We start from the raw sequence: 16,356 nt of genomic DNA on the forward strand, positions 1-16,356 counted from the left end.
TACTAGGACGGAAGCCAGCGCCGCGGCCCCTGGGCGCCCGAATCAGTCTCCCGAGGGTGCGGGGGATGGGCAGCGCAGCAGGGGTCCAGACGTGGATTCCCTCGACCTGAGGGGTCCGCCTCCCTAGTCGGCGGAGCGGGGAAGGTTGTACTCCGCGTCCCTGGAAAACCCATCTTCGGAGGCCGTGAACTCCGTCTTTCCTCCCCGGGAGGTTGCTGCCATGTTTCAGCATCGTTCTCTCAACTCCCCTTCTCCCCAGGGTGGGAGCGCTGGCGTCTGGGGCACAACCCACACTCCTTCACCCAAGAGGAGGCCCAGGGAGTTGAGAGTCGCCTAAGATATGCAAATCCGAGGCCGAGAGCAGGAGAAACTTAAAAAAAAAATCTGGTGGGGGTGGTGGTGGTGGGCACGCGAGCCCTGTGGAGTCTTCAGAAGACATTCACTTGGCCGGCATTGCCATTTTTAATGGGATGCTGTGGACCTTGTGTTTTTGTTTTTCACATTTTAAAAATATGAAAAACGCAGGTGATGTAGCAACTAGGACATGAGATAAAGAGGCAGTACCTTCTGAAGCAGTGGGAAAGGGACAATTTAGAGAGGTTTATAGTGAGTGACAGGTAAAATTTAGCTGGAACTTGATTAAACTTAAAGGAAAAAAAAAAAGAAGAATACTGCCTTTCAAAACCCATACTTTGTGACTGAGGATGTTAAACAGTGGCCCTTTCCAACAGAAAACCTGAATGGTTATTTGCACATTTTAATATCTGGTGCTTTGCAATGGGGCAAGGTGATGTGTTTTTTCCCTCAATTACACACCAGAAATAACAAAACACCAAGAGGCTCTTAGACGTCAGCATTAGAGAAGGGTTATCACCCAGCTGAGGCCGTGTGCGCATCCGGAGAGGTAAGTAAGTGAGTGCTTTAAAGGTCCCGTAGTGAGAATCGCCCGTGTTTGCTGGATCCGGAATTGCCTTTAGGAGTTTAACTGCGTTTGGTCCCTGCCATCCACGCCTGCGATCTCACGTGTTCCTCCGTGTGGCCCTCGGACCAACAGAGTCAGCATCACCTGGGAGCTGGTTAGTGCCGAATCCCAGGTGCCAGCCCAGACACACCGAGTCAGAATCTGCATTTTTAACGTGGTCCCCAGGTCATTTGCACGTTCAAGGGTGAGAAGCCCTGGGCCAGACCCCGTCGATCTTCTCCGCCTGCTTGCTGGCTTACTGTCCATCCGTAGGCCCTGCAGAGCTGGGACTCCTGAGCATCGTCGCCAGCAGAGAACTTCCTGGTCACTTTTCTAAACCCTTTGTTGCCCTTGCGAGGGGCCGGGAACGGAGAGATCTTGGCCAAAGGCAGAGCACATGCTGACGCACCTGGGAGTGGGAACAAGGAACTCCATCTAGGAAACAGATGGGTGTAGGTGATACCTATTGTGCTTCCAATCATTGTACCACTCCGTACAGGTGGCTCTAAGTAGTCAAATAGGGCTGTTGCGGCGAGATTACAGAGAGGTGAGGTCATGGTGAGAATGCAGGCGCCACCTTGACCTAATGGTGTCTGTGACTTAACTTCCAATCCAGGGCACAAGACAGCTTCTGCCAGCAAGCAGGTTCTACCAGCCACGTGGAGAAACAGAAAGCTGATGGCACCGCTGAATGGGACTCAGACAGCTAAGAACTGCACAGATCCTGGTAAGAAATAGATTCTTCACCCTCCTCCGGTGCCCCCTCCCTACTCCCGGCATTTGGCTGGGCCTGGAGATGGGGCCTTATGTGGACACTTATAGCCAGAGGTGAGAAAGGTGGTTTTATGCACCTGGGTGGGAGGCTAGCGGTAAGGCATTTAAAGGTAATGTACACATGTTAATCAATTGTGCTGCTAAGCAACTCAAGTACTTTCTTTATCCAACAACTGAAAAAGGTCACATTTAAGAGTTTTAAAATTTCATTTTCTCACAATGCTCTGAAGGCTCAGAGTTCCCCACTCTCTTGATTTTGTTGGCCTGGGCGTGTGCCCCCCTCCCCGCCCCCCCTTTTCTTGTTGTGCCTACTTGCTGGAGCTCTAGGGGCAGCAAGCCCAGCTGCTCTGACAGATGGCACGTGGGGAAGACCTGTCGGCCAGGGCAGCTGCAGGGGTAGGATGTGCAGTCCTGGGCCCCTTCTCTGGAGTGGCAGTTCCTGGGGTGTCATCCCAGCTCAGGGATGAGTCCTGCCTGCCCTGGAGGCAGTTTCCATGTTCCTTCTGAGACGTCTCAAGGGGGTTGGAGGCTGTCGGGACCCAGAGAGGACAACCTGCCCTTGTCCTTCCGCAGGCAGGCTTTGCTAGAAGCGGGGAGGCTCCGGGAGAGGACAGTGCTCCCACAGGCAGCGGGCAAAGGGAGACTGCCCAGGCTCTGCAGGGCATCCTGGGCTGTGTCTCTGGCGCCGGCACGTGGTGGTCTCTGACAGAAGGACCAGGGGGGTGATGTATTTGGAAGCTTGGAGAACAATGAGGCTTTATTATAGGTGGATACCACTTGGCTTTTCCACGGAGTTGCTGGTGAGTCACAAGATCTGTTTAAGCCTCTGCTTTCCCGCCTGTGAAATGGGCTTGCCTGCTCTGGGGTTGTTGGGAGAATCCAGCAAGGCTCTGGGTGGGGCTGTGTGTGAGAGGAAGTGGAGCCCCAGGGCAAAGGAGCAGGTTGGAATGGCATCGTCCTGTGGCTCATTTTCACAGGCAGGTCTTACCTGCGATTCACAGGTCAGGGAAGAGCACACGAGTTGCTTTAGTCACGGAACGCGTAGTGTGAAGCTGCCTCAGAGCCTAGGCCTGTGCGATTAGCATGTTTGGTTGGTTCCAATGTGCATAGGGAGGCCGGGGCCTTTCCTCAAAGCCTGCTTTCTACACCATCTACTTCCCTTCTCCCAGGATTCTTCTGAGAAGTACGGGTGGGCACGGAGGAGGTGAGCACAGGCTTGCAGAGAAGCAACTAGAATTCCCTTTGAACTTTGAACTCTCACCTGTCCTGGTGACTCAGCAGCAGCGGTACCCGCCCTGTCATTTAACCTCCCCCAGTGCACCTTTCATCAGCCAGAGGTGGGAAGTCACGGAACGCGTAGTGTGAAGCTGCCTCAGAGCCGAGGCCTGTGCGATTAGCATGTTTGGTTGGTTCCATGTGCATAGGGAGGCCGGGGCCTTTCCTCAAAGTCTGCTTTCTACACCATCTACTTCCCTTCTCCCAGGATCCTTCTGAGAAGTACGGGTGGGCACGGAGGAGGTGAGCACAGGCTTGCAGAGAAGCAACTAGAATTCCCTTTGAACTTTGAACTCTCACCTGTCCTGGTGACTCAGCAGCAGCGGTACCCGCCCTGTCATTTAACCTCCCCCAGTGCACCTTTCATCAGCCAGAGGTGGGGGTGCATGTGCCGGACTGACATGGGCGCATGGATAAGGCCGTCCTCGCACTCCAGCGACCTGAGATGCTAATTAGCACCAGCCACTCGGGGAACACAGGGCTTTTCTGGGCAAAGAATTGGGGTTGGTGCCCTAGCTGGTTTGGCTCAGTGGATAGAGCGTGGGCTGTGGACTGAAGGGTCCCAGGTTCAATTCCGGTCAAGGGCACATGTCCGGATTGTGGGCTCGATCCCCAGTGTGGGGGCGTGCAGGAGGCAGCTAATCAATGATTCGCTCTCATCATTGATGTTTCTAACTCTCCCTCTCCCTCCCTCTCTGAAATCAATAAAAATATGTAAAAAGAAAAAAGAAAAGAATTGGGGTTGGTGCAGTTTTGACTGGTTTCTAGCTCATGGTGCCCTGGTCTTGGACTGGGCACACTGGCTTAGACAAGCTCCCCTTTCTTAGCATCTCCTACGCCTGATTGTTTCCTGAATCTTCAGTGAATTCTCTGATGAAAAATGATCCCACTAGCCTGGCCGGTGTGGCTCAGTGGTTGAGCGTTGACCTAGGAACCAGGAGGTCACGGTTCGATTCCCAGTCAGGGCACATGCCCGGGTTGTGCAGGAGGTAGCCGGTCAGTGATTCTCTGTCATCACTGATGTTTCTTTCTCTCCCTTCCTCTCTGAAATCAATACAAGTATATTTTTTTAAAAAATGACCCCACTAACTATGGAGCAGGCAGTCCTACCTGGCAGAGGACCCGGACTTGTGCCCCTTTCGGAGAGGAAATGGAGGAGAATCGGCAACCTTTTTTGCAATAATTGACATTTGTGTTATGCTTGTGTTGACTGTTTCTGGAATAGGGCCCTGCACACAGAAGGGACTCAGTAAATATTGGTAAAATGACGGAATCGAAGTGTATTTTGAATATTAAGCACTTTAATCCTCAGAGTGTTTCTGCAAAGATGAGGAACAAGAAGCTCAGAAGTTTAGTGACTTTCCAAGATCTCTTGGCAGGCGGGAACATCCCTGGTGTTCTGGCTCCAGATCCCATGCCCCTGTCCCCTCCCCACTGCACTGCATCTGCCCCCCAGCCCCACTGCACATACCCCAGCTCTCCTCCCAGCCCAGGTAGGCTGAGGCCTGGCTTCCCTGCCAGCCCCTGGTCTCTGGGCCGGGAGAAGATCCAGCCTCCTTCCCAGTTCACAATCATGTATGTAGCACGCGCCTGCTGCTGTGTGTCCAGCCTGTGGGACACTGGGTGGAGAGTATAAGCAAGTGTGAGAGGCAGCTCTTATCCTCAAGTAGCTCAACGCTGTGGGGAGAGGGCCTGAGCTTTGGTGTTTTTTCCTCTTCTTAGAAGGGCACTAATCCCATCATGGGGGCCCCACCCACCTTCATGACCTCATCTAACCCTAATTACCTCCAACTACCATCACATTATGGGATCAGGGCTTCAACATAGGAATTTGGGGAAGACACAGACCTTCAGTCCAGATCAGGAACCAAAGAGTTGCCACTCATCTCACAGGGGTGGCACCTGGAGTGTTGGAGGATAGCTTCTCACACCTGGCCTGCAGGTGAGAAACACCTGTGGGCTCTGAAAAATACAGATGCCTGGCCCTGGCCCTGGCCCCAATTCGTGACATCAGAACCAGAGATGGACCCATTCTGTGGCCAATTTTCAGAGCTTCTGGGAAACTGGCTCATCCCCCCAGGTCCTCCATGGTGGGCTCCCCCTTGTCATCGCAGCATCCCCTGGTCATGCAACCCAAGTCGCCTCTGAGTCCCTGGCTCTCTTGGTTTAGCTCTTTGCAGGCAAGAATCCTATCCATTGTTTTATTGTTGGTTGGCTTCCCCCAAGTAGAATATAGGAGGTGAGAGCCTTGTTTGCTTTCTACCACCACAGTATGTGCTTCAGTTTTTCCTTCTGTAAAAGGCGGCGATAATTAAATCCACCTCATAGAGTTGTTAGAATTAAATGAGTTCCCTTCCACCAAGTGATACACACCCATGCTCAGACTTCAGCCTCCCTTTTTGTGATTTTCTTCCCGGCTTACTCCAGAGATGATACCATGTCTGTGTACATAGGTACTGGACAGACTACTGTCAATCACCTGTCAGGAGGACAAGTTAAGAGGTAAATGTCCTGCCAAACGCTGTTTCTTCTCTTCTGGAAACATGTCTTGTTTTGATTTGATTTTTTTTAAAATCTTTTGAGGATTTGGGATGCGGGAGGGTGGCAGACCTTGTAGAACCTGCCTCTAAAAGGAATTTGTCCCTTGGCTGGGGTTATGTTACATGTTGGCATTTAGCTAGGGTGGGTGGGCCTGGCTTCCCCCATTCTTACAGCTTTCCCCCCACGTCTGAGACTGGGTCAGCGATCCATCCTCCCCTGGGTCTGGGTCTCCATCCTCTGCCCCACATTTAAAAGGAGCAGCAGCGACAGAGGGTGGCTTGGTTCCCCTGTTGTCATTGGGGTGTGTGTGGGGGTCTGTTTTATCTTGTTTGGTTTTCCACTTGTCTTTTGGGATGCCTGGTGGCTGTGTGTCTTAGCTCGGGCTGCCGTGGACGATACCATGGCCTAGATGCATAAACAACAGTATTTTGTTTACATGCAAAAACAATGTATTTTCTCACAGTTCTGGAGGCTGGAAGTCCGAGGTCAGGGCTCCAGCGTATTTGGGTTCTGGTAGGGACCGTCTTCCTGGCTTGCAGACTGTGCCTTCTTGCTGTGTCCTCACGGAGAGGAGACCAAGCGCGAGGTCTCTGGAGTCTCTTCGGGAGCTGCTTGTCCATCAGAAGGCTGCTGATGCCATCCGACCGGGGCCCCACCCTGGGGGCCCATACACCCACATTACCTTCCAAAGCCCCATCTTTAATACATTGCTTTGGGGTTAGGGCTTCAACATGAGAACTTGGGGGGTGGGGGTGGGGGCACACTGACATTTGGTCCATCACAGTGTCCGTAGAAGGGAGGCTGGGAAAAAAGGCCTGAGGGCCCAGTGGACATGGCTCAGTGGTTGAGCGTCGATCTATGAACCAGGATGACGGTTCGATTCCTGGTCAGGGCACATACCTGAATTGCGGGCTCGATCCCCAGCAGGGGGTGTGCAGGAGGCAGCTGATCAATGATTCTCTCATCATTGATGTTTCTAGTCTCTCTCTCCCTCTCCCTCTCTGAAGTCAATAAAAATATATGTACCAAAAAAATAAATAAATAAATAAAGAGGGCTGAGGGAGGGCCTAGAGAGAACTGAAGAAGATGGTTCCTAGCATTTCAGGAGACCAGCGGAGTAGGAGGCAGGTGCTAGATGGAGGATCTTGCCTGGTCAACCTGGTTCTGATCCGCCCTGACTTTGCATCCTGCACCAGGGCTGATGTGAAGCCACATGGTGGGTCTGGTGGGGGTGGAGCCTGTGCACAGGAGCTGGCGTTGGGACTGGGCTAGGAGGAGGCGATGAGATCCTGGCGCAGGTACCCGCTGCAGCAGCGGATCCCTGTAGGCGCCCCTGCTTGGGGAGCGGAGGTGCAGAAAGCCTGAGGAGGAGGAGGGGACCTGGAGCTGCAAAAAGTACATCGGGGCCTGTGGGCGTGGAGGTGAGGCTGAGCCAAGGTCTGTGGGAACGCACCTTCAGCAGCTTGGGAGACAAGCCGCACACCCCAAGCGGCAGAGTTATGTAACAGCAAATCCTGAGCTGGAAAGGCAAGAATTGAACTCACTGCTGCTCAACAGGGGTGGGCGGGGGGAGGGGCAGGGAGATCACAGTTCTGTTACTATCCCAGCTGGTAGATGGTAGACGCAGGATCCAGCCTGGGGAGGGGGGATCCCTGGCAGGACGACCTCCCAGGATCTGGGGGGCTTCTTAGGAAAGTGCCACCACCCCCTTTGTGATGGTGATAGACTGGCCAAGCCCCCCTGGTCACACACGGAGGCTGATGAATGCAGCCCATCATGGGTGGGGTCACTCTGCTTTTGGGGTGGGCATGCTGTGCGTTGGGTCAAGTGGCTTGACCAAAGGTCTGGTTTCTAGTTCCGGTTCCGCCAAGATACCGCCTGACGTTTGGGGAATCCTTCCCTCTCTTCCTCCCTCCCTCTCCCAACAAAACGAGATGGCGCTGGATGCGCCCACAATGTCCAGTAGCCAGAAAAAGCACCTGCCCCGAAAGCACGGCTCTTCTTGGAGATGGCAGCTGGGTGTGCTGCAGGCAGAGGTGTGAGCGGGCTGTGTGACCTTGAGCAAGGTCATGATCCCTCTAAGCTTCAGGTCTTCTCTTATAAAGTGAGCAAGACAGCGGTTCCTGCCTGCCCCGTCGGGCTGCTGCCAGCCTTAGCCCACACGGCGGCTAGAAGTAGCTAAGGTGGACCGAGCCCACGGTGGCTGCCTCCTTCGCCATCCTGGCTAACACCAATGCACTACATACTGCTGGGGGCTGTTCTGAGGGCTTCCCATGAATTCACTCACTTCTCACTAATACACCGTTAGGTAGATGAGATTGATTAGTGTCCTCATGTTACAGGCGAGGAAAAGAAGACCAAAGAGATGAAGCAAGTAGTTCAAGGTCAGCCAGCCAAACCAGAAGCAGGGCCAGGTGTGGGTGTGTGTTTTTTAAACAATTAATAGACTTTATTTTTTTTTTTACAGCAGTTTTAGGTTTACAGAAAGATAGAGCAGAAAATTCAGAGTTCCCGTATTCCTCCCCGGCCCCAGTTCCCTCTGCCATTCACACCTTGTTAGTGTGGCAACAGCTGTTGCAATTGATGACCCGATCATTGACACATTATTATTAACTAAAGTCCGTAGATTACATCGGTTCACTCTTTGTATTGTACATTTTACCCGTTTGGGTAGATGTGTAACAACATGTGTCCACCGTGGCAGTAGTATGCAGAGTAGCCCCGGTGCCCTAACCATGGCAGTGGAGACATTGAATTGGAATGTGAGCCCATGCCCTTACATAATTACTAATAAATGGTGTAGAAAAGACAGGTTAGAGACGAGGACGGCCACTGCGTCTCCCGGCTCCCGGCACTGTCTGGGCGCTCCTCTGAGAAACAGGGGATGTCTGTCTGTCCGTCGCAGCAGCAAACATCTGTGTGGGCCTGCGTCTTGGTATGTTTCTGATTTGTTTGCAATCAAAAGTTATTTTTTCCCCCTTATCCAAACTATCGGGCCATCTGCTAGCAATCCCTCCTCCTTCCCGGCCATCTGCTACCCCTGACTTCAGATTCTCTGCTCGTGACGAGATGCGGGCCTCGCGCAGCCCAGAAAGCACCCACCCGGCTTCCTCGTGAACTCCGAGGGCCGCTCCTCCCCGCGTTAAAAATGGAAATTATTAAGCGTTGCCATGTGTCGCCCGGGGCTGCAGGGATCCAGCCGTTGGACTCACCAGAAACGTCAAATGCTTGGAAAGGCTTTTATTTTATTAAACAGCAGTGAAGAGGTCATTGGGGCATAACATTTTACTTAAAAAAAAAAAATAAGAAAATGTGCTGGAGGAATTTGCAGTGTCTCCTTAAAGGACAGTGGCCGTCCCCGGTGGGACAAGGACAGGAAGTCACTGCCCAGTGGGTCGTCCCGCTGCCGATGGTCTGCTGGCCTACAGCCCCCTTTGCTGATGCGGCTCCAGCCCTGGAGCTCGAGGTAATGGCCCGAGACATGCAATGCAACGTGCCGCCTCGAGCCTCTGCGCACCCGCGCTGTGCGAGGCACGGAAGCTGGAGGGGACCCAGCCCTGCCATGGGGAGTGCACAGTGGAATCGGGGACACAGGCAAGGGTGTATATAGCAGACAGAGCGGCCTGTGGCAGGGACCTCTGGAGCAGCAGCGACGTTCAACCGTGCACCACAGAATGTTTAAAACATGCAGCACCTGACTGTTCAGCCAGGGGCACTGACTTCTTTCCCTTAGAGCAGTGGTTCTCAACCTTGGCTGCATATTAGAATCACCTGGGAATCTTTTTAACATCCTGATTTCTGGGCCTCATCCTCTGGAAATTCTGTTTCTTTGTGATGGGGTGGGGCCATAACATTAGTAACAAAGAAACAGACTTTCCGGAGGATGAGGCCCAGAAATCAGGATTTTAAAAAGATTCCCAGGTGATTCTCATGTGCAGCCAAGGTTGAGAACCGCTGCCTTAGATGGACAAATAAAAAAATAACAACAGCTAACGCAACAATAACCATTCGGTGTGAATGAATCAAAATTATACATTTTTTTTGGGGGGGGGGTGTCAGATCAGCAAAAAAAAATCTATTTTTTGGCGTGCCACAGAATTTTAGTAAACTAGTTTATGTGCCGTGAGATGAAAGAGGTTGGACATGGCTGTCTTAGATGGACAAATAAAAAAATAATAGCCATTCGGTGTGAATGAATCAAAATTATACATTTTTTGGGGGGGGTGTCTGATCAGCAAAAAAAAATCTATTTTTTGGCGTGCCACAGAATTTTAGTAAACTAGTTTATGTGCCGTGAGATGAAAGAGGTTGGACATGGCTGCTCTGGAGGAAAGAGCTTGGTGGTTTGGGGCAAGGGTGCCCGCCCTGGAGGAGATGCCAGGGACGGGGCAGAGGAAGGACGTTCGGAGCAGCCGCCCAGCACAGTGCACCGGAACGTGCCCTCGGAGCCACCGGAGCAGCACCTCCCCACCTGGGCAGTGCCTACTGGCAACCACCGTGTCTCGCTTATTGGCTGTCAGAGGGGAGAGAACACAGACACCTCCTGAGATGGCCAGGCACAATGTACGTAATTAGGCTTTGGGGATTTAGCACGGAGGGTGGGGCTGAATCAGATGACTTTGTTGTTTTTTAAGTCGAAGGAGGGGGTCTGGGACATGGGGGACGCTGACCCAGGATGAAGTTGGAAAACTGGCTCACAGTGGTTCCGCGAAGCCACAGGCAGGGCCGTCACCCCAATTCACAGGAGACGCTGGGCCCAGCGATGGCTCAGGGCAGATGGCAGCTGTCCTGATGGAGGTATTTGCCGGTCTTTCCCCACTGGCCTGTCAGCTCCCAGGGGGCAGGGCTGTGTCCCAGGCATATACTCAGCTTGTAGCAAATGGTGACTGGATGGATAGGTCCCTCGTTCTACCCGTCAGGGAGCCGTGTCCCACGAAAGCAGCTCCTGTGTCCCTGGCTGTCCAGTCTAGCCTGTTGATGCCTTGGGACAGATCAGGACACCCAGCCAGGAGGAAGCAAGGGTTAAGAGCTCCAGGGGTAAGAACATGGACTCTGGAGCCAAGCTGCCTGCCTGGGCTCCGGTCCTGCCTCTCCCCTGACTAATTCCTTGACGTTGAACTAGTTACGTTACCTTCTGACAGCAGGGCAAGGGCAGGGGCTGGGTTTGTTTTGTTCACTGGTGTCTCTAAGCTCTAGAACAGTGAGTGGTGTGTGTGCCTGCACGTGTGTGCATGTGAGCACGTGTGTGCAGGAGCCCATACAGTCCCTTCCTCATGGGGCTGTGAGCATTACGTGTGCTCATCTGTGTCAAGTGCTTACAAGAGTGCCCGGCACAGAGCAAGCGCTCTACACATTTTTTGCTGCTGAAATGATCTCTGAAAGAGAACTTGAACTGTAACGTTACAGGGTACATTCTTGGACCTGACCTCTGATGAAGGATTGAGGGTGAGCTTTGTTAAGTGCAGGACTTGCTTTATGTTGAGTTAAAGTTAAAAAGGAATATCTGGTCTTATGTTTGCTTGTTATCAATTCTTTGAGGACAAGAAGTTGTTGACTTTTTGCATGACTGATGCTGAGAGTGCCCAGACCATGCAGGCGGGGGGCGAGGGGGGTGCGGGTAGAGAAAGAGAGAAAGACAAAATGTTCTACATCTGCTCTTTCTGTTGGTCATGTGGGACCTGGTGAATGAGATCTTGAATTTGGAGGCCAGAGTTTGTGTTCTGGCCCTGACACAGTCTGTGCAATTTTTCGCATGTCACTGTGCCTATCGCAGGCTTAGCTTTCTACCTGTGAAATGGGCACAATGATGATGCTGTTTATCATACAGGCTTTTAAGGACTCAGTGCAAAGTGCTGTGCAAAATATTGTTGTTGTTCGCATAACTGTAGTGGATGCTTAACCCTTTGAAGAACACGCCTTCCTTGTGAAATAGAGAAAATCAGTTATCTGGGGCTTTTCAGAATTGATCATAAAACCACAAATGGGATTGGGCAAAAGCATTGTGCTTGGCTCGTGTGCGGCAAAGGGCCTGTTGGCGGTGTCTCTGGCTAGAACAGAGACATGAAGATCATCCAGTGGTTCTCAACCTTCCTAATGCCGCGACCCTTTAATACAGTTCCTCATGTTGCGGTGACCCCCAACCATAAAATTATTTTCTTTGCTACTTCATAACTGTAATGTTGCTACTGTTATGAACCGTCATGTAAATATCTGATATGCAGGATGTATTTTCATTGTTCGCGACCCACAGGTTGAGAACCGCTGAGACCATCTTTCCTGGGGCCTCCCCATCAGTTTACTTCATTGCACACTATCGACATCTGACTTTGACTCCGCTGCACATGCCAAGTTCAGGGACCAACCTTTTAGCCGGGCTGGCCCCACACCGGCTGGCTCGGCCCTGTGCCTGAGTTTTATTTTTATTAAAGTAACCACACGTGTGAACAAACGGCCCCGGTTAGGAGGCCGCCTGGGAGCCGTTTCTCTGCGCTCAGGGAGGAAGGCATTCTTGGGTTTATTGTTTGGTTTCTGGATGATGGCTGGTTGAGCAGCCCTGTCTGCTGGGCCTGTAGGGAAACACAAACTGACCCGGATGTGGATGGAGCCTGCCTCCAGGGAGCCCCCATTCCGGTCAAGAGGATCCACATCTACAGAGCGAACCTGTAATACAGGCGAGAGGGCGACGTGCTGTAATCCTGGGCGTAGGAACAGAAGGGGATGGAGAAGTGCTCAAGGTCAGCGTCACATCGGAGGGGCCCCCGAGGCGGGGCAGGTGCGACTTTCAGAGGAAAATAATGGAGCGGACACGTAGGCAGCCCTCGCACGCCCTCGCGGAGCCTGTGCCAGTCCCGTGAGCGGATGGTAGAGGCATTATGGTTGTGATTACATCCATCGGCACAGGATGCGAGTCAGGCACAGAGGGGTTAAGGGACTTGCCCCGGTTCCACGGCTGGGACTGGGCAGAGCAGGGATTTGAGCTGGGGCAGCCTGGCCCCAGAGCCTGTGCTCTTTGGGGGAAGAAGATGAAGGGTCCCTGGCCGCTGGGTGAGCGTGGGCACAGGTGGGTGGGTAAGGCAGGCGAGTCATCCTGTGGTGAGTGTGTGTGGGCCCGAGAGCCTTCACCCCAGAGGCTTTGGGACTTTACCCCGAAGGGTGGAGGCCGTGGCTGATCGCTGGGCAGGTCTGCGTCTGAGGAAGGTAACTTCAGTTGAGGTACGTGAAAGGTTTTAGCATAAACTCTATAAGGCCACAATAAAGTGAGCACAGAACCATTGGAATTATCGATTTAGCCAAAAGTGACAGTCGTGTGCGAGATGGATCAAGAGAGGCAGCTGCAGGTGTCGGATGTGCGAGCTGAGGTGGGACGCTCGGCTCTGCTCACAGGTGCAGGTAAACCGTCCACATTATCCAAGAGGGGAGTACAGGGAGCACCCCTTCTTTCCTTTAGATTCGGACCCTCTACGGCAGCGGTTCTCAACCTGTGGGTCGTGACCCGTTTGGGGGTCGAACGACCCTTTCCCAGGGGTCGCCTAAGACCATCGGAAAACACATATATAATTACATATTGTTTTTGTGATTAATCACTATGCTTTATGTTCAATTTGTAACAATGAAATTGGGGGTCACCACAACATGAGGAACTGTATTAAGGGGTTGCGGCATTAGGAAGGTTGAGAACCACTGCTCTAGAGGAACCTTCATCCAGGAAAGCCTGCACCAGGCACAGGGGTTGGCTTCTACCCTATATTTCATTCTCCAAAGTGCACATCCAACATCCTCCTGGACATCCACGGGTGGGACACTGGAGGGACATCGGACCAGGGAGAAACCCCGGCTCCAGAGAGCCTGCAGGTTAGAGGGAGGGGCAGGTGGACTCGGGATCCCCCGGGTGACCTGGGATGGCACACTGTGGCCCAGCATGCGGGAGGCGTCGCGAAGCATCCAGCATCGGAGCTGCTTGGGTATTTGCTGGACAGATGGGGCGCGTGAGGCATTCCTGGCAGCGGATTTGGTGACGGCAGAAGCAGGGTGGAAAGAGGGAGCCTGGCCGGATCATGGGCGAGGCCGGTGTTTTCAGCTGGCTGAGGTCGGGGCCGCGGGCAGGCTCTGCTGCTGCATCGTGCCAAGCGCCAGGTGCCCCCCTCCAAGGCCGGGCCTCCATCGGGCTCGTGTGGGACTTGAGGCGCAGGAGCGATTGCTCTCCCCTCTCCAGGAGCTGCTTACCTTTCCACCCACACAGGAGGCCTGTGGCCCCGGCGGGGTGGGGAGCTGAGGGGATGACAGAGACGAGTTTTTGTCCGGGGGCGGGGAGGGGGGCCACTGTGTTCCTGGTGCCCCGTCTGCACGTTGCTGGGCATGTTGAGACGCCCCGTTTATTGCACTTTCTTCTCAGCAGGGCCCAATCCCACAGGATTGTGCAGAGGCCCCAGTGCAGAGGCTTTGGCCATCAGCAGCGCGTGGGCATTTTCACCAAACCGTGGGGAAGAGTTATGAAATGTGGAGCGTTGCGCGTGCAGACAGAAGCAAGCCTGTGGGCCTCTCTCTGGGGGCAGCCGGCACCCCGCGCCTCCTCCTGCTTCTCTCTCTGTGTCTTTTCCCCGAGATGGGTATGCGAGGGGGTGGCTGAGTCCTCATCCTGAGAGAGGATTTATGTTGCCACCTGGGCACCTTCTTTGGAGATGAGCATCGAGACGGGTGGCCAGTCCTGCTCCCCGGAGACGGCAGGTGCCCTGGCCGGGCCCAGGGTGTGGGCAGAGCGGCGGGCGGCACTTGGGCAATGCAGGACACAATCCACAAGACGTGGATGGCGGCCAGAAGTGGGAGTCCCTGCCGGAGAGGCTGGCCTGCGGCCTGGAGAAACCAGCGCCAGAAAGAGGTGGAAACTCCCGGGGGCCCGTGGAGCGCTGATAAAGGCGATTAATGGAGCAGATAGAATGGCTTCTGAGCAAAGATTAGAGACGCTCAGTTGCTCTGGCTTCTTAGCCGAGCCTCTGTGAAGGGGGCTGTGTGGGGACGGGGTACCTGAGACGGGTCTGCACTGACTCACCTGGTTGCCAAGGCGGCACCTGCAGAGCCCTCAGGCCCCGGAGAGAAAGAGCCAGGGCAGGTCCCCTCCCCTACGTGCCTCTTAAAGGAAACCCTGGCTTCTCAAACAGCCTTTCCAGGACAATGGAGGGACATCCCCTCACCTGGGATATTCCCATTAGACCGGGCCTCGCAAGGGAGGGTCTGAAGCCAGAGGCCCTGTTCCTGCAGCGGAACGGACCGGCTGGGCTGTTGCATCTTTTCTCTGATTTCTAGATAAGTCTTCGGTGGGTTTTGGAGGCGGTGAGCCCCTGAAAGAATTGCTCTCAGATGGCTTTGATCGTTTAAGCCGCGCTTGTTTTCCCTGAGCTGGCGAAAACCCCAACGTAGTGTAGGGTGACTAGTAGCTAATGACTTGCGGGCTTCAGCGTCAGGAGGAGGAATGAAAGAAGGGGAGGAGGGGGCTGTATCTAATTTGCAGACCGCAGGCAGGCGCTGGGAGGGTGTTCACAAGGAATACTCGGCTCACACAGTAAAGTCAGGAGGGACCCGAGAGATCATGGGGGAAGGTCCGCGTGTTGTCGGAGCTCCCAGCTGTGCGTCTACATCTCCAGGGCCCAGGGCCACCCGGGAGCGTGTTAAATGCAGCTGCGGTGGGGCCTGGGGTGGGGCCTGGGCTCTGCATTTCCACCAGCTCCTGGTGGCCGCTTCTCGTTTCTCTGCAGACCACACGTTGAGAGGTGAGAGTACAGAGTCTGCCTGACCTGGGTTTGGGTCCCAGCCCTGCCAAGGGGCTGTGTGGCCTTGGGGAAGTGACTGTCTCTTTGAGCCTCAGTTTTCCCCATCAGTGAAAGGGGGTCGTAGGACTCAGCTGGCAGGAGTCTTGGCAGGATGAAATGAGGCCTGTGAGCTGCTTTGCTTAGTGCCGTGACGGTGACATAACCGGAGCTCGCGTGTTTGCGGCGAGATCAGGCGTCCCCAGGCTGCTCTGAGGAGGACCGGGCCGCCAGGTGGCCGGCCCCTCTCCCCATCTCCTGCTTGGAAAAGCTTCCAGGGTCAAATGAGTTTGGGAAACACTAAAGTCTGCCTCTAGTGGACACAGATTGGGCCACAACAGCATGGTCAAGGTTTTGAGATCGGCTGCAGTAAAAGTAAAGAAATATTTACACTTAAGAACCATTTTATTGTGGAAAAATACACATAAAGTTTTCTGTTTTAACCCTTTAAAAGTTAAATGCCGCTGCAGTTCTGTGGCATTAAGTACAACTCACATTGTTATGCAACCATCACCACCATCCATCTCCAATTTAAAAGTTGTATGCTTCTGCAGTTCTGTGGCATTCAGTACACTCACATTGTTATGCAACCATCACCACCACCCATCTCCAGAATTCTCTTCATCTTGTTAAAATGAAGCCCTGTACCCATTACACAATAATGTCCTATTCTCCCCTCCGCACAACCCCTAGTAATCTCCATTCTGCTTTCTGTCTTTGTTACTTTGACTATTCTAGGTCCCTCACCCATGCACGAATATTGTGCACCGGGCCTCTAGTCTGTATATATACTAGAGGCCTGGTGCACAAAATTCATGCATGGGGGGGTCCCCTCAACCCAGCCTGCACCCTCTCCAATCTGGGACCCCTCGGGATCGGGCCTAAACTGGCAGTCGGACATCCCTCTCACAATTCTGGACTGCTGGCTCCTAATTGCTCACCTGCCTGCCAGCCTGGTTGCCCCTAACTGACCTCACCCTGCCGGCCAGGTCACCCCCAACTGAC

At 53.5% G+C, this 16,356-nt stretch overlaps 1 protein-coding gene across 1 annotated transcript in view; it reads left to right on the forward strand.

Annotated features, from left to right (window-relative positions):
- Positions 1 to 1,573: 1,573 nt before the first annotated feature.
- Positions 1,574 to 16,356, forward strand: part of SLC24A4 (solute carrier family 24 (sodium/potassium/calcium exchanger), member 4) — a gene marked incomplete at its 5' end in the record, with an annotated part of 104,443 nt that continues 89,660 nt past the window's right edge. Inside the window, one exon of the mRNA XM_014543659.1 lies at positions 1,574 to 1,688. Within this exon, the coding sequence (XP_014399145.1) occupies positions 1,574 to 1,688 (115 nt within the window). The remainder of the gene's footprint in view (positions 1,689 to 16,356) is intronic.

Source organism: Myotis brandtii, unplaced genomic scaffold (assembly GCF_000412655.1).
Source record: "Myotis brandtii unplaced genomic scaffold, ASM41265v1 scaffold332, whole genome shotgun sequence".
In the NCBI taxonomy this organism is placed as follows: domain Eukaryota; kingdom Metazoa; phylum Chordata; class Mammalia; order Chiroptera; family Vespertilionidae; genus Myotis; species Myotis brandtii.